Source organism: Coturnix japonica, chromosome 9 (assembly GCF_001577835.2).
Source record: "Coturnix japonica isolate 7356 chromosome 9, Coturnix japonica 2.1, whole genome shotgun sequence".
NCBI lineage: Eukaryota > Metazoa > Chordata > Aves > Galliformes > Phasianidae > Coturnix > Coturnix japonica.
Window position 1 is genome coordinate 12,976,598 of NC_029524.1, and position 24,310 is coordinate 13,000,907.

Here is a 24,310-nt window from a genome sequence, read left to right on the forward strand (position 1 = left end):
AACAAGGAGGGATTAATGGGGGGAGTAAGGCCACCTGGAACAAGGCAGAGAGGATCACCGGAAGGAATGGGCAGTGTGAATCGTGCCCCAGAGTGATGCTGTAATGTGATATCACAGGGTGGGAAACTGTAGGGCAAAGCAAGGATGGGGCAAAGGCAGAGTAGATGCATGTGGGCAGCCAGATGCCAGGGAAGGAAAAGCAGCATCCAGGCCAAAAAAAGATTCTTTAATCCTTTAAAAAGTCAATTGTTCATCTCTAAACCAGGATGGAGAATAGGGCAGCCCCCTTCTCCTTCATCCTCCCCCCCAAGACAAGCAGCACCCCAAGGCAGCTCAGAGGACCTTGGGTTGGTCTTAAAACAGCCAGCCTTTTTTAATGTGGGTCTGAAGCAGGCAGCAGGGGCAGGAAATGGTTAACTTTGTTTGCAAATAAACAAGAGCTGGCGCTCGCAGCCTCGCTGATGCTTCTCGGAAATTAGGACGGGCCCGTGCAGTAGATTTGCATGCACTGCAAAGCGCGGAGCTCCAACCCACACGGGGTGAGCAGAGAGGGGCACCGAGGGGCCCGAGTCCTGCAGCAGAGATGGCAACGGTGATGAACTTGCGTGCTAAGAACGGGGGGCTCGGGTGGATCACAGCAACGAGGCTGATGCTCCAGCAACACACAGCGCTTGGGGCAGGAGCTTTAGAGAACAGGGATGTGTCCCTGGGTACAGGGATGTGTCCCTGGGTGGGGGGGACGCTCATTTTGGGGGCCGGGGGTGGCTTCCTGCCCCTCGCTCCACCCCGCCGCGTTTCCATTACAACCCAGGTGCGGAGAGAGCGCTGTGAGCGCTGTCATCTGCTGCAAGACATAGGAAACTTGATGGCAGAGATTGCCGAGATGAAGGGCAGAGGAAGCAGGATGTCAGCTTCTCAGAAGGCGCTGCCGTGAGCTGTCGGCACCGTTCTGCCCTGGGATAGGAACATCGAGCTGCATAAACAACAGCTCGGCAGGGCGTGGGTCCCCAAAGGCTCCGTGGTGCCTGCGGGCAGAGCGGTGTTATCTCGCACCATCAGCAAAGCACCGACCCCCCCCATTAAACCCCATTACACCCCATTAAACCCCATTACACCCCATCACTGCAGCCGTTCGCCATCGCGACCACGTGCGGAGCGAGAACGGGGCGGTGTTTGATGACGTACCCGGTAGTGGCGGCGGTTACCGGAGTAACCATTAACGGGGCTGTGTCATGGGCGAGCTGGGATCCGACACCGGGGATGGGAGCGCGTACAGCCTGAGGCCCGGCCTGCAGCGCCGGTGAGACGGAAGGAGGGGTCATTGGGTGGGCTCGTTGTCTCCTAGGGGAGCTGGAGGGGGCAGCTCTTTGTGCTGACAGTAACCACCGGGCTCCTCTTGTTGTTCAGATTAAAGGCAGCCACGGTGAAGGAATGTATCCGTGCGGTGCTGAAAGAGAAGCTGGCCAACGTGCACTATGTCCCTGAGGAGATCCCTGAGCTCACTAAGGCTTTGTCGGAGATTATAAAGGATAGGCTGAAAGGTGAGGAGGTCTGCTGGGAAAGGTGGTTGGTTTTCTGGCTGTGGAAGAGCAGGAGGGTGAGAACAAGGCCCAGAAGTAGAGCTCAAGGGGGGAGAGGTTGGGGAGCTCAGTCAGTGTGAGTGTGGCCTTACAGCACTGAGAGGTGCTGTAGGTGGTTTGCAGGATCCCTTCCAGTGCTTCTGAGCATGAGAACCAACTTCAGGATCCAGCAGGTGTTTCCTGTAAGTGTTTCAGCTCTGAGCACATGAGATAGCACGGCATTGCTTTTATTTTTAATTCATCTCTGTCCTGGGGATGAGGCTGGTGCTCCATCTGCTGGGCTGATTCTTCATAATGGTATTTCTTTGCTGTTGTGAAAGGATCACATACTTTTGCAGACACACAGCATAGACCTGCCTGTGCTTTTAGGTGGCCTTTTATCCCAACTCAGAAGTAAAGGAAACACCTACATGGCAGGAAATCTCTAAAATAACTTGGCATCAGAACAGCTTTTAAATAAGCCAGTTTTCTCACATTGGTTTTTACCCACCTATGGCCTTATTTGCATTCTCTCCAGGTGTTCAGTTCTTGAAAGCTATAGAACAAAGATCCCACAGATATATATTTGGACAGACACCACATGCTCCCATTCACCTTCCAAGGGCAGTAAGACTGTGGTTCTCTGCACTGAGGAAAGAGAAGCTATGAGGCAATCTGTCCATTCTATCAACTGCATGTGTGTTTATTTAAGTTGCACAGGACAGAGCTTTGTAATTAAAAGCCTTTCTCTCTGTGTCCTATTTAGAGTTTATTTGAAGTTCATTTGAAGTTGCTCTCCTTTGTTTCTTTTTCAGAGCAGGGATATGAGAGGTACAAAATGGTGGTGCAGGTTGTGATTGGGGAGCAGAGAGGAGGAGGAGTGAAGTAAGTTTGGGGTTTTCTGATTGTATTTCTGTGATTTTTCAGTTGTTTTGTGGGTTTTGTTTTTCCATTCTCCTCTGGAGGCTGCTTCCAATTTTCCTAGTTGCAAAGATATTTCTACAGGTGTTAATAGGTGAAGTATTTTCTCCTAAGCAGCAAGTGATGGCTTGGGCTGAGGCTGATTAAATTACTACAAGTCAGTTGACTGGTGATAATTGGCTGCATGATGGTTCTTAGCAAGCTGAAAAGCATTTGTGAGGTGTGCTGCATTCACAATGAACTGGAGCATACATCCAGTCTGTTCTAAGGGCCTAAGAAGGGTGTTCTAAGAAGACTAAAGGAAACAGCACTCGTTGTTTCTACGCCTTATGTGCAGGGCTTCTCTTTATTCTTGTGCCTAGAGCTCCAGCAGGAAATAAGTGAAGCAAACAGCAATTCCATTGGCTGAGACTGACTGGAGCAGGTAGGGAGCTGGGCATTTGAAGGAGGGAATAGACAGTATCAGTGACATGAGGCAAGGCAACAGTGAGGTCTCATTTGGAATATCCCATGACAGTCTGGTCATTTGCCTTTAAGGTAAGCAAGATGTTAAAAAAGGCCACTAGGATTTTCAGGGAACAGAGAGCATAGATATGAAAGGGCTAGAAGTGCTTAGCTCGTATTTTAGTGATGTGAAGGCTGCCAAGAAATATGATAGTTCCCTATAAATAAATCAGTAGTATGCAATGTGAGGGTGCCAGAGGTGAAGGACAAGAACGAGCAAGCTAATTTAGTCACTGTAACACACAGACCTGAAGTCAGAAGGTTCTTAAGCATCAAAGCAATGAGGCTGCAAGTGCTGCCGCACAGTGGAGTGGAACTGGCAGGTGACAAGTTTGAGGATGCAGCATAAGCAACATGCAGAGGCAGTTACAGCACGTAATGGGAATCTAGCAATGGCAATCTAGGCTCAGGATTGGGGAGAATGCTTCCAGTTTCCCTTATCTTTAAAGGAAGCTCAATTTGGTTTCAATTAAAGTGCCTGTGATCACTTAGATCCTTACACCTAACTCTGTAGGTAATGGCTTTCCTTTTTCTCCTTTGTCTAGCATGGCTGCGCGATGTTTCTGGGATGCTGACACTGACAGCTACGCTCACGATGTTTTCATGAATGTAAGCACTGACTTTTAGAATGGAAAGTATAAAGCTGTTGTTTCACGTAGCAAAGATAAAAGCAGCCACCGGATTTTTCTTTGGAAGGAACCAAAACTCATACTGAAACAAAACGATTTACCTGCTCATTCACAAATCTCTGAAGCAGGTGTGATATCCAAAATGATAGAACCCATTTCTTGAGTAGATCACACAGGAGTGTATGAAAGTCGCTTAAGTTGCACCAGCTGACAAGTGGAGTATGAGATATTTTCTTATTTGCTTTGCTGAGCTGTTCTCCAGAAGTAAAGCTGGAGTCCAGGACTGAGGAGTAGTCAAGACACTTTAAAACTTCCTATACTGTCCTGCTACAGAGGTTAAATTTGCTCTGGAATGCTTTAAACTCTGCTGTAAGACTCTAAACAGCATTCAGAGACATGGGGCTGCGAGGTTTTTAGGGGGAACATCTTTGTTATGAGCTATAGAATACAGGGAGGAGCATGGATTGCTCTTTGGTGAGGATTTTCTCTTTTGGTAATTCCAATCAATTGAGGCACTTCTGCTATTCAGACACAGCACAGCTGAGGTGAATAATATAACTTTTCTTCTTTATTTTTGCCTTTTTAAGTACCTAAAGTGCTGGGTTATAAGTATTTTTAGTGCTGTGGTCTAAGTGTTCCCTCAGGTCAGCCTTTACGGTTGGGCAAACAGAGTTTGCTTTTGCTAACATGAAGCCTTTCTCTGTTTTCTTCAGGACAGCCTCTTTTGTGTGGTAGCTGCATTTGGCTGCTTCTACTATTGAAGATACCCGCACAAAAGGACAGAGGTGGGGGAGAATACTTGAGGGTGTTTTATTGTTACCATAACACACACAAATGCACAGTGTTCTTCCTTTTATATGTAATGCAGTACAGCTGTACAAAGTACACATGTTGAACTACAGCAACCTTCCTCCCTTGTTGATGCCAGTATAGCTTTAAGGGTGTCATTATGTCCTTTATGTAAATTGCTGTTTGTTTTTGTACTGGTTTTGTCCTAAAACGACTATTGCCAGGAGCTGTCGTTTTTAAGGCAGACACAACTTCTGTTTTAAGAGAGTTCTATCTTTTTACTTGGTTCGTTTTCTGAGCAGAATGAAGTATCTCCAAGTAATGTAACATAATAAATCTGTATATTTACTTTTTCTCTCCCATGTGTTTCCCTTGGCCTTTTCCACTGCTCATCCTCTCTGCTCTACAAAATGTGCTAGCCTTCATTGTTCATCTGTGTTGCTCAGGTAAACGTTTTCTGAGCATCCTCTGTATGTCAGCCCATAAAGCTGACCTCATATTCTACCTACGTGGATTTGTTCTTGGCACTTCTTTAAGAACTGGGTTGACAATTCCAGCTCCGTGTCACATGAACTGATATTAATTGATAGGAAGACAAGGTATGTAGGACACTGGGTCAGGCCAGCAGCCTGCACACCTCACCAGGTGTCAGAGCTCCTCCAGCTATAGCTCCTCATTGGCTCAGTGCAGTCAGGCAGCTGTGTCACATGCAATAATCACTGCTGGTTCCCCTCTCAGCAAACATTGCAGTGCTTTCTCAACCTTTGCCTCTCAGGATATTTCAAGGTATGAAGGTGGATCTTTAGAGACTAAACCTGTTTGTGCTCCAGCTGTGGCAGGAGCAATAGGGAATGCTGCTGGAGATTATTGCTGGAGATCACGCTGTCAGCGCAGCTCAGAGCAACCAAGTCAGAAATTACGATGCATCTTCTGGAATCACTCTTCTGCCTGCAATGCTGGTGTTAGCGTGGCTCTGTTTCTCTAATAGGTTTGTTTGGGAGCAGTTTTATTTGATTATTCTCTGATGGGTGAAACAGGAGGTGGCTTCCCTGATTGCTCGCTCACCGCAATTCTCCAGCAGGCTGTAAACCCCGCAGCAATCCCTCCCTTCGGCTCAGCGGGCGTTCCAGGCCGGAACGCAGATAGCGGGCGCTGTTTCCTGGGCCGCCCCGGTCCCTTCCTGCGCTCCGCCCGGCGCCCCGTTGGCGTTGGTGGGAGCGGGGCGGGGCGGCGGCTGGAGCGGCGGCTGCGAGCCGGGCAGGTGCGTGCGGCCGGACCGGGGGGGGACAGCGGGGTGTTGGGATGTGCTTGGCCGGTACAGGCAGGGCTTGAGGACGGGGGATGTCTCGTCCGTGTGCCTCGCGGTCCCCGTGTGCTGTCGGTGCTCTGCACGACCCCCCTGGCAGCCGTTATCCTGTGCCCAGCAGCCCGGCCCTGGGGTTATGGCATATCTACAGGGCTGTGAGCTCGGATGGAGACACCGGCAGCACCATAATGCTGTCTGTAGGGCTGGGCCCTGCCTGGGAAGGAGCTGGGGCAGCCTGCGTAGTACAACTCCATGCTTGGGTACTGCTGTGTCGGTCTGTGGCCAAGCTGGAATCGCTCTCACGTGTTCGTGTGGCTGTTGATGTATTGCGATGTAGCTGTGTTGGCTTAACCACAGGAGCTGCCTGTGTTTTAAGCGCCGGACCCTTAAGCTTGATATAGGCTGGAGGGGTTCCACCTGCAGGCAGAGCTGGGGACAGTGACACGTGTCCCTGGTTCTGTGCCCTCAGTGTGGGGAGTTGGGCAGGGCTGGCATGGAGATTATTGGGCAAGGCTGTTAAACACAGGCTGGGGAGAGATCCTTATCACTCCCAGCAATTATGTATGGGTTAACCCTCGTCGTGTCAACAGGCTTTCATCAGTCTCTAGGGCTGTCTGTGATGAGTCTGGTGGTGGTAACCTCAGCCTTTCAGCTTACGACAGACACCTTCAGAGATGCATGGCAGTGAGATGGATCGTGAACCAGAGGTTCTGTATTGTGGAACAGAGCTCAGAGTCTGTTCTCCCTGTGACTGGGGGACACTGAGGGTAGTCCAGGCACTTTGCAGCCTGGCAGGAGTTATCTGAAGTGACAGGGCTCCTTCCTTCTCCCAGAGGCTCTCGCTTAGTGCCCTCCATGTGTCAGGGCAATTCCTGCCGGCAGACAGCTGGCACAGTGCAAACTTTGGTAGTATTTGGCTGCGGATGAGTCAGCAGAAGAGAAATAGCTCAGTTCTGCAGAGTGATCTTGTAGGCAGAGCAGCACATGACAGCTACATCTGACTCTGAGTTCGGAGGGTTGATTGGGCAGCACCAAGGCGGGCAGTGCAGCTGAGGAGCGTGGCAGCACGAGGTGGGGGGGTTCATGCTCCCAGCATCAGCCTTGTGTCAGCTCGGACCTCTCCATCTGCTGCAAACATAACTCATTTTAGAGCAGTCCGTGTTGTACGTATTTGGGGAAGCAGAGATGTGTGCTCGTGTGTTCAGCTCAGCTGCAGATGCTGGATCATGTTGTTAGAAAGTCATTGTTTAGGGGCTATTTTAGTCATTTGAATCTAAGGAAGAAAAAAGTTGTAAGATAAGCAGCTTTGTCACATTAAGGTATAGTTTCTTTTCAAAAGAGTTTGTTCCCAGCTTTTAATGACGATGCCTTTGGTGCTGGAAGGAGCTCCTGGAAACACACTAGCCACAGGGTAGAGGTTTGAAAGCTCTGAAGAGTGGTAAAATTACCATTTAATTTCTGCAGTAGTTTAAGTAATTAACAGAGCTGCGTCACTCAGCCCAGCCAAGCTCCAGACACTGCAGAGGCTCCATCATGAGGTCCTGGCTGTAGGTGGGGATGGCTGGGCTTTAAGGTCCCAACATAAGCTGTATGAATGCTCATGTGAACTAGGCAATTTTAGTAGGACTGTGATAATAAAGTAAATATCTGATGCAGGGTATGCTTGCAAGATGGCAACTTGCAAAACCCAAGGAATACTCATGTCACACCCCATGCTTTCATAGAGGTATGGTGGAAGCTGCTGCCCTACAGTTATGTTTGCTTAAGTGGTTGAAGACTTAGAGCTTAGGGCTGTAAACTGTTCGAGCCTGAGTTTGCATTTGCTCATTCCCATGTATTTTCCTGTTAGGAAATAAGGTTAATTGCTAGAATAGGGGAAATGCAGTGAACTTAACTGACGAGCATTATGGTGAGCACTGGATGGCTCATGCAGCTGTGAAATGGCCACACACCATTCCTCTGTTCCCTTTGGAAGATGGTAAAGCTTTTCCAGCTGCTTTCCACAGCACTTTTGTCTTCTTCCCAGTATTTTTTGGCTCCCCGCTCACCTAAAGATTCTCTTTTCCTAACTTAGTGCATTACGTTAGCTCTGATCGCAGTTTGGGGCACATAGCCCCAAACCAGTTCAGCTGCATTTGACCCTAACGCTGTTCACAAGGTATCATCTTGGTGATGCTTGATGGGAAAAGCAGTGTTTTTGCAAGCTATTAAACAGCACTTAATTCCTTTGGGACATTCCTTAACTCAGAGTCATCCGCTCTTGAGTAAGTCCAATCACTCAAACTGCTTCTTAACAGCTCTCTTTCAGCTTGCTGGCTGCTGGAGGGCAGAACTTCACCCAGTGGCCAGCACTGAGGACAGCCTCAGCTCATCCCAAGCAGGAGTACTCAGAGAGACCCAAGCACCAGCACAGAGGGTGCTCAGAGGGTCTCTGCCTGTTCTCTTTCCTCTCAGTGCCCCACCTAGAATGTTGCAGATGGGTGGGGAGAAGCTTTGAATTCCACGCAGCCCTAGTGATTAGGGTGTAAAGGCATGCACGTAGGCATCATTCCTGGGCGGAGGGTTCATGCTGCTCTCGGGGAAAGCGGGTCCAAGGTGCTGTTTGCTGCACACTTTGAGTGAGCACAAGAGGTAATGCTTAGTTGCTGCACTTTACAAATAAACTTGGCAAATGCAGCAGCTGTATCTAACTCTGGCAGCAGCTGAAAAAGAAATGTTTGCTGTCCTGCATTTTTACAAACCCATAGCTTTGCTTCAGCTGTTCTTAATGCTCCAGGGCCCTATTGGTAAAGCTGCAGTGTACGATGACCCCAGTGCAAAAGCCAGGATGGCTATCTTGCAGATAGCTGTCATGTTTTCCATCCCAAGCAGGTTGTCTTTCTGTCCATTCATCACATCCATTGCTGAGTACAGCCTGGTACACAGAGTGCCAGGAGTAAATGTGCCTTAATGTGACAGGCAGCTGCTTTGCCACCAGCTGAGTCACCACTGCAGGAGGAGACAAGGAACGAGAGGGAAGCATGATGGTGAGGTGAGGTGAGCTGGTGATGAGAGGAGCTGCAGCACAGTCTTAGATGAACACAAAGCAGACTGCAAGCCAAAGGTTGCACCCCTTCTCTCCCTCTCCCTTATCCTTCCACTTAATGTTTGCATCCAGTATCACCAAAATGAGAGATGGGGGAGGGCCGAACGTGCACAGGACATGTCTAAATCCTTAGGTTGCCTTTCAATAGCTAAAATAGCACAATTGGCCTGTACTAATGATTTACAACTCACACTGCAACTCTCGTGTGAGTTTCTCTCGAGGCAGCTGACTGCTGTGTGCTTCTCTCTACAGAACAGCTCCGAGTTGCATTAAGTGATTCAGTATTCCCACCAGGCACTGTTTGTCAAGACTTGGCAGCTGGTGCCAAATAGAACTGGCTAAGCCTCTTGTTAGGTGACTGTGTCTTTGCGCTGACCTTCTGTACGCTCTGCCTGCTGCAGACTGAAAAATACATATTTATTTATTTATTTGCTTGTTTAAAATCTGTCTCTGTTGCAGCTTCTACTGGACGTGCTTGGCAAGATGGAGCCACCGACCTCCTCCAGGCTCAATTCCCGAAAGAGAAGAAAAGATGGATCTGGCCCCAACGGGGCGACGGAGCTGGATGGAATCCCTGCAAAAATGTCCCGGCGCTCATCTGTAAGTAAGCAGAGATTGGAGCTGGAAGAGCTGGGGAGGCTGAGTGCTGAAGTCAGAACAAAGGAAGATAAATGCGATGGGGTTTCTGTGGACTCAGAAAACAAGGGGAAGGAAAGAAGCAAATGACAGGAGCTATCCTTGCAAAGCCAGTTTGAAATCTTCCTTTGCTCATACTAATGACATACAACATGGGCTTAAATTAGATCTGAAGCAAGCGTCGCTAAGCTGCTTTTGCGGTTTGTCCAGCTTGTTTGTATTCACTTAATCTGTTCCCAAGCAGACATGCAGATAGGTGTCCACAAGTGGAAGCATTCACTCAGTGTAGGTGGGATTTCTCACAGACCCAGGAAGGAGAAATACTCCAAGAAAGCAGAGAAACAGGACCTGTGCCGAGCAGAAAGCAGCCCTTGTCAAGTAGGAGACCTATGGGTGGGCTGAGAGTTCAGTACCTGCAGAGGCAGCCTGTCTGAAACTGGGAGGATAACTTCTTTATTTTCCTGTTGTGACAAGAGATTCTTCCACAGGGCGTCTGTCCTGGCTAATGTCAGTATGAAGAGCTGACTTAATACTGTCCTTGTTGTGATATTGTGATGATGAGCTTTGTACAGCTCTTCTCTGCTCCTCTTCCAGAGCTCTCCTTTGTATTGTGTGCTCTGGTTGTTCTTTCTGTATCTCTTTGAGAAGCAGCTTCCATCCTGCCATGTCATTCTGGGGTCAAAGTCCTTGGTGAAATACAGTGATGTGTTACAGCTTTTCTCTTTGATAACAATGTTTTGCTACTCAGTGAACACTTCAGTCCTGTCCCGGGGCATCTGACAGATTATAAGTGTTGGGAATAGAAGCTTGAGCTATTGCATGACTCTCATCACAATGCATCCTGTCCCTCTTAAAGACCCCACATCTTTTGGTGAGGAAAGAGAAGTGTATGGCTTATTCCATGGGATTGTTTGCACTTCAATTTGGTGTCTGTCCTGTGTTAGAAATAAACTGTCTGTATATGAATCGCACAAAGCAAGTAATGTCTAGACTGCTGCATTGTGCACATCAAGTTGTGTCCTGACCCTTGTAGATGCTGTGGTGGAAGGACAAGGTTGGCAGGAGCTTCTGTGAGTGTTTCTCTGTGATCCTCTGGTAATTTTGGTAGTTTTTTTGTCCTCTTATTCCTAGGTTTGTTTTGCTCTATAGATGACCAAAGTACAGAGTCTGGTTTTATTCACAAGCCCCAAATACAATGGCAGCAAGGAAAAGAAAGGCAAAGGCCTTACCTAGCAGTAAGGACCCATCAGAGGAGCCGGTGTGTGAAATGCGGGGACCTCAGTAAATGCTGATGTTAATTTCAGCAGCATCAGTTTGCTTGAATGTAACAGTCAGCAGTTGCTTTCCCATGCACTTCACTTGGAGCACTGTAGCAAGGATTTACATTAACAGCTGCAGCAATGGTCCCTCTGGTTGTAGTGGTGCTGGGCACTGTGGCAGGATGTCACAGTGGGGTGGGAAGCCAGAGAGGAAATTGCTGATTAGCTTTTTGCAGCTAGGAGTGTTATTGTACTAACCTGCAAGCTTGATTTGTCACCTTCTGGCTCAGGAAGGAGAAACCCATTGCTGCCTCACACCTTCCTGCTAGAAGGAAGTTGAGTTGTTTGTTCCATTATGTGAAAATCAGATGTTTTGTCATGATTCAGAAACCAGAAACAATGCCTGGACTTCTGCTGAGGTCAAGCTAGTGGATTAGAGAGGTTTTCCTGCAGCATTAAGACATATTCTGCTGCAAATCGAGGTCAGTCTCTTGTTACTTATGGTTCAGAAATGAACAGTGGTACACCGATTCCTTAAGGATTTGTTCTGCTTTTGGTATCGCTCTTCTGCTCATTCATATACTCAAATTGAGGAGCTGTTACCATCTGTACATCACAGCACAAGCTCTCAAACACACGAGCACAGCAAAGTGCTTGTCTGGAGGAGCAGATCTGTGAGGGTACAGTTTGTTGAAGTTCCCATTTCTTCTGCCCCCAAATTGAGGCCAAATCACCTTGCAGGGCTGTTTGGAGGTTTAACACTAATTAGTCTTTCAGTACATGTGCTCAAGTTGTGCAGAGACTCAGTGAGTCACTCAGTGGCTAGGACACTGCATTGGCATTGCTGCTGCTACGCTGTCTTGTTCACCTTTGCATTCTCACTGCTGACCTTCTCTGTCTGTGTAGGGACTGAGGGAGCCAGCTCCATTTTCAGATGAATTGGAAATCGATTACAGCAAGCCGTACATCAGAGTGACGTATGAAGAAGCGATGAGAGGAACCCCTTGTAAGTAAGAGCCAGGCTCTAAGGGGAATGTATAAATGTTGAATGTGGGGTGGGGGATGTGTTTGCAGCCACATGCTTTGTTAAGGCTTTGTTGATTAGATAACAGTTCCTGTGTGTAGTTGGGCCTGCCAGTCCAACTGAAATTGGAGCCTGTGTGTGAAGCTGTACCTTCACCAATAAGACTTCGAAACAAATATTGATATTTTAGGTGTTCCTTGTGCCTCTGACAGCTAAAGCTTACTGTCAGACCTGAACGCTTCTTGGTATGACTTAGTCTGAGGCAACTTAAAGTCAGGCACTTTAAAAGTCATCTCTTTTGAAATGGCTGCACAAAACCAACATACACCTTTGTCCAGAGTGTTCCATTGTAGTTTGCAGTGTCATTAAACAAAACAGGACAGCCCCACAGCAGGACTGTGTCTTCTTATTCACTAAAACTGGGAGAAACTGTTCTCTTTGCAAACCCAAAGGGGAAACAGAGACAGGACTGTCCTTTCATGGGGGATGGTTTCACTCTCGTGTCAAACAGACTGTGCAGACAGTGCTCTCTTACTTGGCCTCTCTGTTATGGAGACCCCAGGATAATAAAAGTGCTGTGCTTCTAATTATCAGACTGATGCTGAAAGAAAAGCCAGCTCAGACTGAGATCTGACACTGATTTCCTTCAGGAGTTTTTATAAATGTAGTGCTTTGCACACTCCATGTTAGTTTCCCAGCTGAAAGTCTCTGGAACCTACACAAAGGTGTCTGCTTTGGTGGCTGTTCTGCCTGCTGAGTCTATAATACAGTGTGTGTCTCCTTGTTGCTGTTTCATCCTGTTCTCAGAGACTGCAGCTATTGCAGATATAGAGGAAAAGGAGCAGATGTCCCAGCCAATTTCCAGAACATAATTGCAATTTAGCAAAGCTGTGTCAGGGTCAGCCCTCTCCTGACATACAGAAAGCTTTTATAGTTTTAGATCTCCAAATCCTTGACCCTCCAGAGCCTCCCGGCACCTTCAGACAGAGGCAGATCTGCTGACAAATGACTGTAAGAGGCTGTCCTCAAACTGACTCCTCCGCTTGGCTTGAACCTGTTATCCCTCCATTTGCGTCAAGTCTTCCTCTTGCTGCCTCCCATGCTCTGTCACTGGGCACAGGCAGGGCCTTCCCCAGACCCATGAGGTTTCAGCTTTTCTGCTGGGTCTTCTCTCTGCCCCTTCTTTGCTGTGGTTTTGACTTGTTTCTGTTCACACCAATCTGAGTCTGCCTGATTTGAGCCAGAGAACAGCAGGCCATTTCCAAGTGTCGGATACCAAGAATGTGTACATTTCTGTTAGCAGCAACAATAGCTGGAGTCCCATGTCATCCCAGGGCACCAGAAGTTGGGAGTCTCCTGTTGTTACATGGCAGTTACTGGTCTATCTCAACTTACCTTTGTGCTGACCTCAGGGAGATGCAGTTTTCTCTGGCAGAGATGGCCTGGTGGCCTTTTTTCTTCCTTATTAACCTATGGATTAAGTTGATAGTGCCAGCAGCTCAGCAGGATTGTCCTGGCTGGCAAGGGAAATCAGGTGCCTGAAAAACATTTTGGCCCTTTGGTAGCTCCTTGCTGTGCAAGAGTTTAATGTTACATTTAGATTTCCATAGGAGGCAGATGTTCAGGGTTTGCTTTCCCCTTGATCTCCCTCCATCTTGTTCCAGTGGGTATGTGGCATGTTTTGAGTCTGTCTTTGAACATGGATATAATTTCAGCTCTGTGGGCTGGTTTTTTGTTTTTTTGGGTTTTTTTTTTTGCCAGTTTTATGCAACTGTCTGTGAGTTTCAGAAGGTCACACGGGCAGGAGCAGCAGCTGCTTCTCCAGGAAGGCACCCTCATCAATGTCTGTCTGTCTGTTTCTTTGGCACAGTGGATCGCCCTGTCAGAGTTTACGCTGATGGAATATTTGACTTGTTTCACTCTGGACATGCCCGGGCCTTGATGCAAGCAAAGAACCTCTTCCCAAACACATACCTCATTGTGGGAGGTAAGGAGTGATCTTGTTGACTTTGTAGGAACACCATTAACCTCTGCTGTTGTGCATACAGATGGCACAGTGGGGTTTTTGTCTTTATGGCCTTGGTGGCTGCTATCTTAAATTTGTTGTAGTCTCATTGCACTATGTTGACAGCCAGATATGCCTAATTCAGTACCAAAAGGAGAAGGCTCCTCATCTACCTATTCTAATCTGGCTCCTCTAGTTTGTGATGGACTCCTGACTGCCTGAGGAGATGTAGCCAAATGTAGCATCCAGATATTTAAGAAGTGAATGGTAGCAGGAGCTGGGAGTACTTGTAACTAGTTTTCTCAACCATCATCAACTTCTTGAAGCAAAATGGAATTCTAATCTTACAATAGACCATCCGTAATGTCTCCATGTGGTTTGTTTCCCTGTCACAGATTCATTTGCTGCTGAGGGCTTTTCTGCAGTGGTACTTCTGAATGTTTTATGTGTGCTCAAGTGGTGTCTGGAATGGGAAAGGATTGGGGAGGGCTGCTACGGTTAATGAAAGTTTCAGAATGCTCTGAGCTTAGAAATCTCACAGGCAGAAGGACAAACTGGATACATAAATGATATACACCATACAGGAAAATAACTTCAGGGAACACTATTAACATGTTAGTGGAGCAAGGCTTCTAATCATGCTCTCTGCCTCTGGGTGACTGCTAAAGGGGGAGGGCAATGATCTGCTCCCCTCACACCAGGAACTGACAGAGACAAGAGACCTCAGCCTGAGTGAACATTAGCTCCAAGCTGGGAGCAATCTCACCCGCTCTTTATCATCTGTTTGTCTGGAATATAAATACATCCCATACCCTGAGACTGGTAATGCCTTGTTTACTTTTGTGTCTGATAATCACGTAAAGCTACTTCCTTTCCAATGCCTTATGTGCAGAATTATGAAGAGTTGTTCATTTACTTTTCCATAGAACTTAATTAAATGAGCTTAATTTTCTGTGAACTCTTCTTATTCATTTCCCAAGAGCCAGATTGTGGCGCGTTGTTGGTGAAATCAGAAGCATAGGGATTTTTGTTGTTGTTGTTTTTCCATGGGCTCCAGTGTGTGGGGTCCTTTTGCTGTGAAGTACTGGGATAAGTAGCTCAGCTTCACTCTTCTCTGTGCCTCTTTCTTCAGTCTGCAGTGATGAGCTAACCCATAACTTCAAGGGCTTCACGGTGATGAATGAGAACGAGCGGTATGACGCCGTGCAGCACTGTCGCTATGTGGATGAAGTGGTGAGAAATGCACCGTGGACACTCACCCCTGAATTCCTGGCGGAGCATAGGGTAATATATGGCATCTAACCTGCTTTGAATTTTCACTAGGTGCTATTTACAGCAAGAATTCATCTGTGGAGGTGACCTCTGCCCAAGCAACCTGTTTGTGCTGAAGATCCTTAAATATAGAATGAGTTGTGTTATGGGAGCTATGTGGGGCTTCTTGCATGGAAGCATGTGCTGAGCTGGCAAATAGTGACACAGTAAAGGAGTCTGAGAGGGCAGAAGGGTTGTTCTGCTTGTTCCAGGAGAAGTTGATGCTGGTCACAGAATTATGTGAAACAAGCATAGAGAGAGCATAACATGGGGTGGGAATGATTTCTGCAGGTTGTCTGGTCCACATGCTCTCAACAGGACCACATTAGATCTATATCAGCTTCCCTGCAGCAGGAGACCAGGAAAGCTCTGTTGTCCTATCAGTAGGTAAGATAAAGTGAAAGGAATCTCTGACATCTGCTGAACTGCTTTGGGAAGTGAGGAGGGGTCTGGGGCTCAGTTTCCCTTGTGGGCATTCAAAAGCTATTTATGGAGCCTAAAGCAGCTGTGTCCTTTGTCCCAACCCTTTCTCTTTGTTGTGTGCTAATGGTTTTAGTAGGCAATTGCTAGTGATAAGGTGGGACTACTCTGCCTTGGATTTACAAGAGAAAAGTGTCTTGCTGTTCTCTGGCATGCCCCTGAGTGGAGATATTGAGCAAAAAGTTATCATCCTTAGGCAGAAAGCAGGAGTCTCCATGCTCAGAGTTAAATGCTGACTCTCACATTGCTTTCTTAATTTTCAGATCGACTTCGTTGCACATGATGACATCCCCTATTCTTCTGCTGGCAGTGATGATGTTTATAAGCATATAAAAGAAGCAGGTGAGTCTGAGTTGGATTCTCCAGGGATTCCTGTTGAAGATCTGTTGGAGTTTCTCCTGTGTGGCAGGGTTACACATGGGGAAGTGGCTGTGACCCCCTGGGAACAAGGTGTGTCTAGTAGACTCTGAGGACAGAAAGAAGAATGCTGGTTTTGGATATTAATTCATGAGGCCAAAGCTGTTTCACATCCCAGCTTATTGTTATTGTCCCAGTCCTGTTATTGTGATTAACAATCTCCTTTTGGCAAAAAAAAACAATGATTTGGCTTACAGATTCTCACCAATCGAGAACCTTACGAAGTTCACAGAGTGGATCCTGTAGCTGATTGCTGTAAAACTCCGTGGGGATGCAGCTGACTTTAAGCTATCAAAACGGAGCCATCTGAGCTTACAGTTCCACCTACAAATTTGCAGTACTCCTTATTCTCTCCTTATCAGCAGACCCTTCCAAAAGCAGTTGATTATACTCAGTAGTTTTCAGACCTGCTGAAGTGGAGAACTGGAGCTTTTTAATCAAAAGATGTATTTGTATTTCAGTGAGAAATATATTTTACATGCTGGAGTCTTAGTTCCCCCTCACCAGTCCTAGAAAGGAGAGTGTGGTATTGTATATTCAAGACGTGGTAGTGTGAGGATGGGTAGAAAGTGTGCTCATGGCAGGGGAGGTGGTTTACTAACAGAGGTGGCAGTGTGCGTCTTGCTACAGTTGTCCCGAGTCCTGTTCTCCACCTTCAGGCATGTTTGCACCAACTCAGAGGACTGAGGGGATCTCAACATCCGATATCATCACCCGGATCGTGCGGGACTACGATGTTTATGCCAGGCGGAACCTGCAGAGGGGCTACACAGCTAAGGAGCTCAATGTCAGCTTCATAAACGTGAGTAGAAATGTATTTCAGTATAACTTCTTGTTCAGAAAAGTTATAGGTGCCCCCTGGAGCTGCAGGAGTAACAGTGCTTCGTTAGGGAGGAAGGGCATGCTCTGTTCCTGTACTGAGTGGAACACAGAGGCAAAATACATCACAGGAGGCTTCTCTGATGTTGGAAATCAAGTAGTAAACATTTTTCTTATCGCTCTGACACTATGCTTTTTTAAATAAATTCAAGTCAAATTAAAGCAGGAGAGGTAATGGCTGCTTGGCCTCAATTTGGAATGTAATTCTGCCTCTGTTTAAGAACGCCTTGTAAAAAGTATTGGCATGTCATGATAGACAAGAAGACCTCTGTAGGTCACTCAAATCTAATCAGTATATTTTATAAATATTTGCTTCTTCCATGCACTGTGCTTAAATAGCCCTTATCTCTGGGTTTAGTCATGCTTTGTGGACTGGGCCAGTGACTACCACAAAGCATCTCACAGCCCCACTGCATGTCTGCCATTTAGTCTAGGAGAAAAGCATCGCTGAAGTGAAACAGAAGTTTCAAAACTCATGGAGATGCTGAGTCTTAAGCAACAGTTCAGTGTAATAGCAGAACAGAGGCAGTCACCACTCAGATCTGGTGAGCTGTATTCTGACCCACTGCTTACTCAACAGGAGAAGAAATATCACCTGCAGGAGCGTGTGGATAAGGTGAAAAAAAGGGTGAAGGACGTAGAGGAGAAGTCAAAAGAATTTGTCCAGAAAGTGGAGGAGAAAAGTATTGATCTCATTCAGAAGTGGGAAGAGAAGTCTCGAGAGTTCATTGGCAATTTCCTGGAGATGTTTGGCCCAGAAGGAGCGTTGGTAAGGAGCTGCTCTGGGAAAAGGAGGGAGGGGCTTTGGGGTGCTTGGCAGTCAGTATGGGGAGCCCACCTTCTATAGAACAAAGCTTCTGGTTTGTTGTGGTGCAGGTTGCGTTGCCACTCTCCTGGCAAGCTGTTTCAGGCTTGGGCAGCATTGCGTCCTGAGATCCCTCACCACTGCCAGCTGAATAAAAGCCAGTTATGGCTGTAGCATGAAAGGTCTCTGTTTCTCAGAAGCTGGTTTGTGAACTTTGGCTTGCATCCTGTGGGCCAGAGAGCATCCAAGAGACTGACAGTCAGTTTGTCACTGGGATATGTCTGAAGTGATGGGTTTTTGCCAGGCTGTGCTGTGGTGCTGTCTGGATGTCACACTTCATTCTGGAGGTGCTTGGAAATGGTGATGCAGTGTCCATAGGTTAGAACTATGCTTGGGTTCCTTCTGTTCTTATATTGCATGAAGCACTGAAGAGACTCAGCAGCACCAAATGCTGCACAAGCTGTGAATACTATCCATTTCCATCTATGTTTGAACCATGCTAACTACCTTTCTGCTTCCATCACCAGAAACACATGCTGAAGGAGGGCAAGGGCCGGATGCTACAGGCCATCAGCCCAAAGCAGAGTCCCAGCAGTAGCCCCACACACGACCGCTCCCCATCTCCTTCCTTCCGCTGGCCCTTTTCAACCAAGACTCCTCCTTCTTCGCCAGCCAACCGCTCCAGGAACGAGTCTGCAGTCACCTATGACATCAGTGAAGATGAAGAGGATTAAGCTGCTGGCCAGGATTTGCTGCGAACTGCTAATCGCTGAATCCTAAGTCCAGACCCACTTGGGGGGGAAACTCTAAATGAACAAGAGAGCCATAGGAACAGGGCTGACGGTGAGCGTAGGGCCTGGAAGGCACCCACTGCTCTTTGCAAGGGCTGCTGCCTGGAAGCACATTCAAACCTCCTTTCCCTTCTCCCCAAATTCCCTTTTTATTGTTTACGTTCTAGTGTTTTCCAGGGGAAAGATGGTTTTTATATTTTAAGAAACTAGTCTTTTAAAACACAAAGAATAGCACCAAATCATGGCTCTGCTTTTCGGTTTCTTTTCCCCTCTTTAACCCTCCAGCTGAGATGGAGGGCAGTAAGACCAATCTGTCCCTTCTTTCCTTCAGCTCTTCAGTCTTATACCTCCCACCCCCAGGTAGTATCCATGCCACTGCCAAGTGAAAGACCCCTCAGTTCCTCAACCAGCAGCGCCTCAACAGCGTGCAGAAAGCAGCCTTGCATAGAGGCTACTGGGAAATAGGGACCTCTCTGCTGCACTGGAGCTGATAGGAGCCCATCTGGCAGACTCTATAGTGCTCACACCTCTTAGCTGAGCTTGCCAGTGTGTCACAGCGAGGGTGTGCTGGCACTGGGGCAGGTGGCTTAGAGTGCATGAGCTACACCCTGGAAGAAGTCGCAGCTCCACAGCTGCACACCCTGTAAACGTGCAGCATTTGCAGCTCCAAAACTGCTCAGAGGGCTGCGAGGGAAAGGCCTTTCCAGCCAGTCTTAATAGGACAGTTAAATTAACCTAAAATTGAGCCCTCAGTTGCTGTTGGAGAGAAGAGTGAATCTTTGCTTCAGGGCACTTGTTGTCTGTGCTTTTCCTACGATGTAAGAGACGTCGGGTAGGAAATGAATGTGTGTACTCTTTTGGGAAGCTCCTTGTCCCAGCCTCTGCCATGTTGTGAGTTTTACTGTCAGTCCAAACAGCCCTTCAACACTGTGCTCTGTGCGTGTTTGTGTTTCAGTTGCTGGCTCTAGGGGCTGGAGCAGTCCTTTACACTGGTGCTGTGAAGTTGCTGCTGTAAGGACACAACGTGACCTCGTACAGCCAACTCACTGTCCACATGGGTGTGTGTAGCTGGACAGATGAAGGGCACATTTTTACCCCAGCGGGGAGCCACAGTCCCATGTGGCAGTTCCCTGCCTTGCACAAACCTGTGCCCATTTATTCTGCTCCTTGAAGCGGGCTGGGGAGCCTCAGAGAGCACTGCAGCTTCTTCAGATTTTAAACACATGATCTGCTTATCTGAAATGGTGGTCCTAGTCCTGCCTGCTGTTGTGGTTGTGTAGTGAGCTTTGAGCTGCATGGCCTCCAGCTCTACGTGCTTCGTTCCCATGCACTGAGCTGCTCCTGTGCTCTGTCCTGGCAGGCAATACTGGAGGGAGTGGGCTGCTGCTTCCCACTTGCTTATCCATTCAGGTTTGTCTGTCACATCCAAAGTCTCTGGGTGGAGCTGCTGGGCTGAGCAACCCGTGTGCTCTTGCAGTGCTGGGAGCAATACTGCAGGGAGCTCTTCCAACTGGGATGTGGGATTTAGGGATCAGCGGTTGCAAGGAGATGAATCCAAATGCTGCCACAAGCTGTGGGCTGAGCAGTGCTGCCAGGGATGCTCCATGGAAGGAGCGAGCTGCTGCTCATCAGCTTTTACCTTGTTGATCTGACTACCCAGAGGGCTTGGTGGAAACTCAGAGGGAAGGAATCTCTTTGCTCTGTGCTTCTGTTGAGGCTGCAGCCTGTGTGAGAGTATTTGGGGGATTCCTGATCTGCCACTTGGTCCCCAGCAGGGATGTGCACAGGTCTGGGAGCATGGCTGGCTGCTGTTGATTTTAAGCTGTACAGATCGAGTAACAGTCACTTGATACAAGCCAGTTTTTACTCACCTGGTTTATGAGTGATAAAGCACTTCATTTATATCACCCATGTTCTTTTTTCCCTGCCTTTTCCACCTCCTTTCTTCACCCTTCCCTCACTCTGGGGTTACATTGCTTTCCCCAGCCAGGCCATGCTGTGTCAGAGCCTCACTACTGCTCTAAACACAAGTTGTACAGCAGTGTTCTGTACTTTGAGATAATAATGGTATTTCAGATGGTGGTTTGTCTCATGGAGACCCTGCTTATTCCTTGGTGTCTGCACAACCTGGGGTGCTTGGTAAGAAGCCAGACCTGATTTTACACGTAGCTTGGAATAACAGAACTGTTTCTCATAACCAATAATCCCTGCTTCCTCCTGGCACTTAAATTAAAATGGCCACTCGAATTCTACACTAGTGTTCTTTTATTTATTGGCTTTTTAGTTTTGTTTCTTCCTGGATTGCTGGCTCCACCCCCAGTGCTGTCTTATATATATGGCAGATCTTGTCTCTCTGGGATACACGTGGTGCTGCTTTGGGGCTGTCCTGCACATACCCCTCACCCATCCCACCCTCTTCAAAAGAAGCACCTGGAAGAGAACTGAGCACGAATTAAGAGGCAAAATGAAACTTCACTAACGAGCATTGAAGAACAGACCCTACATCTTTCCAATGTGCTCAGGACTCCCTGCTTTAAGAGTTGGGTTTCCTGCCTGCTGGAAGCAAGGTGACCCAGTCCCATACTTTACTCGTTGACAGTGTGCTGCATGTGCTGAAACCCATGAGCTTTCTGTGCCCTTCTGCTTGCGTTGCTGCCTATGAGGCTGTGTTGGTGGTGGTTGTGGCCTGTCGCTAGGAGCGTGTCAAGTTGGATGATCTTATAACTGATCATCGAAGTATCTGCTGGCTGAGCAGTTTCACTTCGAGCTCAACTACCCGCAGGCAGTTTGAGTCACTTCCCCCTGCCCCTGGTGGGGCTTTTCCCTGAAATGAGTGAGCTGAAGAAGTACAAACTGGGAACTAATTCTGCCTTTCCCACTCCTCCCTTCCCCTGTGTGTTGTGTTGGGAGGTCAGGAGGGGGCCCTGTGAGAGCACTGATGTGCAGCTCATGCCAGGCTCTGCTCTTAGCACTGGTGATCTGCCCATCTCTGACCATAGTGCATCAACTGGTTGTGCTGTCCCCTCCAGCCTCAGCTGCCTCAGGCTGGCTCTTCCCAGTCAGTGTCCACTGTGCTGGTTTCTCTGTATGGCCCTATGTGCACAACTCTGTGTCTTACTTGTGCTGGAGTTAGTTGGTTTTTTTTGGCATTTACAATTAGCCAAATAAATGCAAAATCGTTTTACTCTCTGTGTGCCTCATCCCTTCTGCTGTTCTAGCACAGATGTGTTCTCCTCATCTGCCATTTTAGCCATGGTTGGAAGGAGACGAGGCTTTGAGGATCTTCCACATTCCCACCTGAAATCGTGTCCTGCCCAACAAGGAGGAGGAGGTCCAATCCCAGCCACCAACACAACACATGTACAAAGTTATCTTTATTCAGTGCCAGTCAGGAACACCACCCCCAGGCTGGAGGGCTGCTTCCACATCCCAAAATGTCCTTTCTCCCTCCGCTGCCTTTGCTCCCAGCAGGCTCAAAGCATTCTGCTGGGCTGGCAGCACCCTGGACTTGCTCTACCCTTGCACCTTCCTCTGCTCACACCTTGGCATTGCTGCTGGTGGCTGCGATGCTGACAGGCTGGTAGCCCGGTTTGTCATCCTGCTTGCGGTAATACATCCGTGCCACCACCGCCAGGATGAAGGTCTGCGGGATTAACAGCTGCATGTTCATCTCTGAGAGCAGGAAACAGAGAGATTATTTGAAGGTGCTTTCACCAACCACATCCATCCCCTCCCTGCTGTGTGCTGGAGGTGCTTAGCCAGGAGCCAGCCCCCCCTCGCCCTGAGCTCCCAACTCACGCTGTGACCTGGCCTTGGAGGAGAAGGGTGGTGAGCAGGCGATGTTACCGTTGTTGGCCAGGATGCTGAAGATGGCGGGTTGCAGTGCTGTCAGCACCAGGAGAACCTGCAACCAACAGCACCACCCGTCACAGGGACCCACAAGCAGCCACTGTGCTCAATAACCAGGCTGGCTTTCCACCTTGTCCCACTGCCTCGCTCTGGCCATGAAGACCTTCTCCTTGTGCTTCAGGTGCTCACTAAGCTGCTGGCTTACCTGGAAGCAGGTGAACTTGGCCTGCATGTTCTGCTCCTTTAGATGCAGTCGTGCCTGCCGGAAGAGGATACCCAGCGCCCACAGCCCAAAGAGGGTGGAGGCTCCAATGACGGTGTTGATCCAGAGTGCCACACTCTCTGCTGAGATCTGTGGGGAAGAACAGTAGCTGGCAGGGCTGCCCTGTCACATGTGCCCCTGCCTGTCCTCCACCACAGCACTCACATCAGCAGGGTTGTAGTTCCCATCAGTGTACAGGACCAGCCCCAGGAAGACAGCAGCTGTTCTCAGGAAGGCATACTGGAAGGTCCCCAACATCAGTAGACGAAGCTTCCTCCTGGTGCAGGGAGAAGTTGGTTGCATCCCCCTGCCCAGGATTTGTTTCACCCTGACGTCCTATAGAGGGACAGCCCTGCCCCATCCCTCCCTCACCTGCTCATGGTGATGCGGGGCAGGCAGGGGCAGCAGCAGCAGCAGGGCCCGGTGCTCACCACCATGGGCACGTCCTTCAGGATGCTGAGCACGGCCTCCTTTCCCCCAAAGCCTTCCACCATAACCATCATCATGACGTAGAAACAGATGGCAAAATACCTGGGGAGGAGAAGGAGGAAGAGGAAGGTGACAGAAGCAGCCATGTCCCGCTGTCCCAGCTCAGGTCATACTCACATTGTGGTGGCCATCTCCACCACCATCATGGAGCGTGGGATCCACAGCCCGAAGCAGCTGAACACAGCCACCACCTGGAGGAGACACGGGCTGGGCACAATGCTGTCCCCCATCCCCATGGGGGGGTTTGGACCCCCTGGTGCTGCCCCCAGGCTCAGCTCACCGTGGGGGCTGAGCTGCTCCAGCAGAGAGTCTTCATCTTGATGGGGCAGCTGGTCTTGCGGTAGATGTAGAGGGCTTCTTCCACATAGATGACGACTGACACCAGTGTCAGAATGGTGGCCAGGCCCGTGATGGAGAGTTGGACCATGTCCAGCTCTGCCAGGGAGGGGCAAAAACCTGGTTTTATTGAGGCCTGTTCCCCCCTGCCTGGGGTGGGGGGCTGAGACCCAAGCAGCAGCCTTCTGCCTTCCCCCTCCATCCCCACCCTGCGCCCACAGGGGACAGAGGAGAATCCCCCCACGCTGCCCCCTCCCCACACTTACGCTGTAGCAGCTGCCTGGAGGTGGGTGGCAGGGAGAAGCACGCGGCCGGCACGCTGAAATTCAGCATCAGCATCTCCACCAACGGCCGAGGGAACCTACGGAGAAGGGGGGAGCTGCTGAGAGCAAGCAGGGAAATGGAGACACCAAGGGGTCCTCACATCACCTCTTCCTCTACATAACCCAAAATCCCACTGCAAAGAGACCCAGCAGCATGGGGGTCCTGGCACCTACCTGGGGTCATCTGCCAGCTCCATGGTGGGGTCCATCCTGCCCAGCTCTGTCCCACCAGCTGCTTGTCACTGCCTGCCTTGGTTTCCCTGTGCTGTCCTCACACTGGGTCAGAGTCCCGAGGGCAGGGACCGCGGGGAGGCTTTGGTGTCTTGTTCAAGTTTAACCAGCTCTGGGCTCTCATTGGTGAGGACCTGGCTGTGTCCCAGCCCCACAAAGTGCCTCAGCCACACGGTTATTGACCTGGGAGGAGTGTCTGTGACTTGTGCCATCATGCCTGCATGTCCCCAGAGCTCCGTGTGCTGGGCTCTGCCTGCCCACACTGCTGGACACCCCACAGATGGGCTCGGATGGGCACCCCGTGGTGCCTGGGTGCCCTGGTCCCCATGTGTCCTCCTGCTGGGGTACAGGATGAGTGGGGCAAGACCTGGTGTAGCACTGCCTGCCACCCTGGTACCACTCTGCCTGCTAGGCCACGGG

The 24,310-nt window shown here is 49.0% G+C and overlaps 3 protein-coding genes across 5 annotated transcripts; 2 read left to right on the forward strand and 1 right to left on the reverse strand.

The window, feature by feature from the left end:
* Positions 1–1,166: 1,166 nt before the first annotated feature.
* Positions 1,167–4,762, forward strand: TCTEX1D2 (Tctex1 domain containing 2). Its single transcript, XM_015871803.2, has 5 exons — positions 1,167–1,300; positions 1,408–1,541; positions 2,375–2,444; positions 3,530–3,593; positions 4,327–4,762. Exons 1-5 carry the CDS (start codon positions 1,233–1,235, stop codon positions 4,372–4,374), a joined length of 384 nt encoding a protein of 127 aa, XP_015727289.1. The 5' UTR covers positions 1,167–1,232; the 3' UTR covers positions 4,375–4,762.
* PCYT1A (phosphate cytidylyltransferase 1, choline, alpha) lies at positions 3,552–20,652 on the forward strand. 3 transcript variants are annotated; one of them, XM_015871797.2, is made up of 10 exons: positions 3,552–3,593; positions 4,327–4,398; positions 9,253–9,393; positions 11,595–11,694; positions 13,583–13,699; positions 14,850–15,001; positions 15,772–15,850; positions 16,585–16,727; positions 17,385–17,573; positions 18,137–20,652. In XM_015871797.2, the coding sequence occupies exons 3-10, from the start codon at positions 9,277–9,279 to the stop codon at positions 18,341–18,343; spliced, it is 1,104 nt and encodes a 367-aa protein (XP_015727283.1). In that variant the 5' UTR covers positions 3,552–3,593; positions 4,327–4,398; positions 9,253–9,276; the 3' UTR covers positions 18,344–20,652. The 3 variants fall into 3 exon arrangements, with proteins under 3 accessions (XP_015727283.1, XP_015727284.1, XP_015727282.1); XM_015871798.2 differs by lacking the exons at positions 3,552–3,593; positions 4,327–4,398 and adding an exon at positions 5,223–5,390; XM_015871796.2 differs by lacking the exons at positions 3,552–3,593; positions 4,327–4,398 and adding an exon at positions 5,547–5,663.
* Positions 20,653–21,759: 1,107 nt separating this feature from the next.
* SLC51A (solute carrier family 51 subunit alpha) lies at positions 21,760–23,980 on the reverse strand. The gene is made up of 9 exons (XM_015871801.2): positions 23,834–23,980; positions 23,603–23,697; positions 23,281–23,435; positions 23,118–23,191; positions 22,884–23,042; positions 22,677–22,788; positions 22,455–22,601; positions 22,199–22,304; positions 21,760–22,072 (listed from the first exon to the last, which is right to left on the reverse strand). The coding sequence occupies exons 1-9, from the start codon at positions 23,866–23,868 to the stop codon at positions 21,936–21,938; spliced, it is 1,020 nt and encodes a 339-aa protein (XP_015727287.1). The 5' UTR covers positions 23,869–23,980; the 3' UTR covers positions 21,760–21,935.
* Between the last annotated feature and the right edge of the window lie 330 nt (positions 23,981–24,310).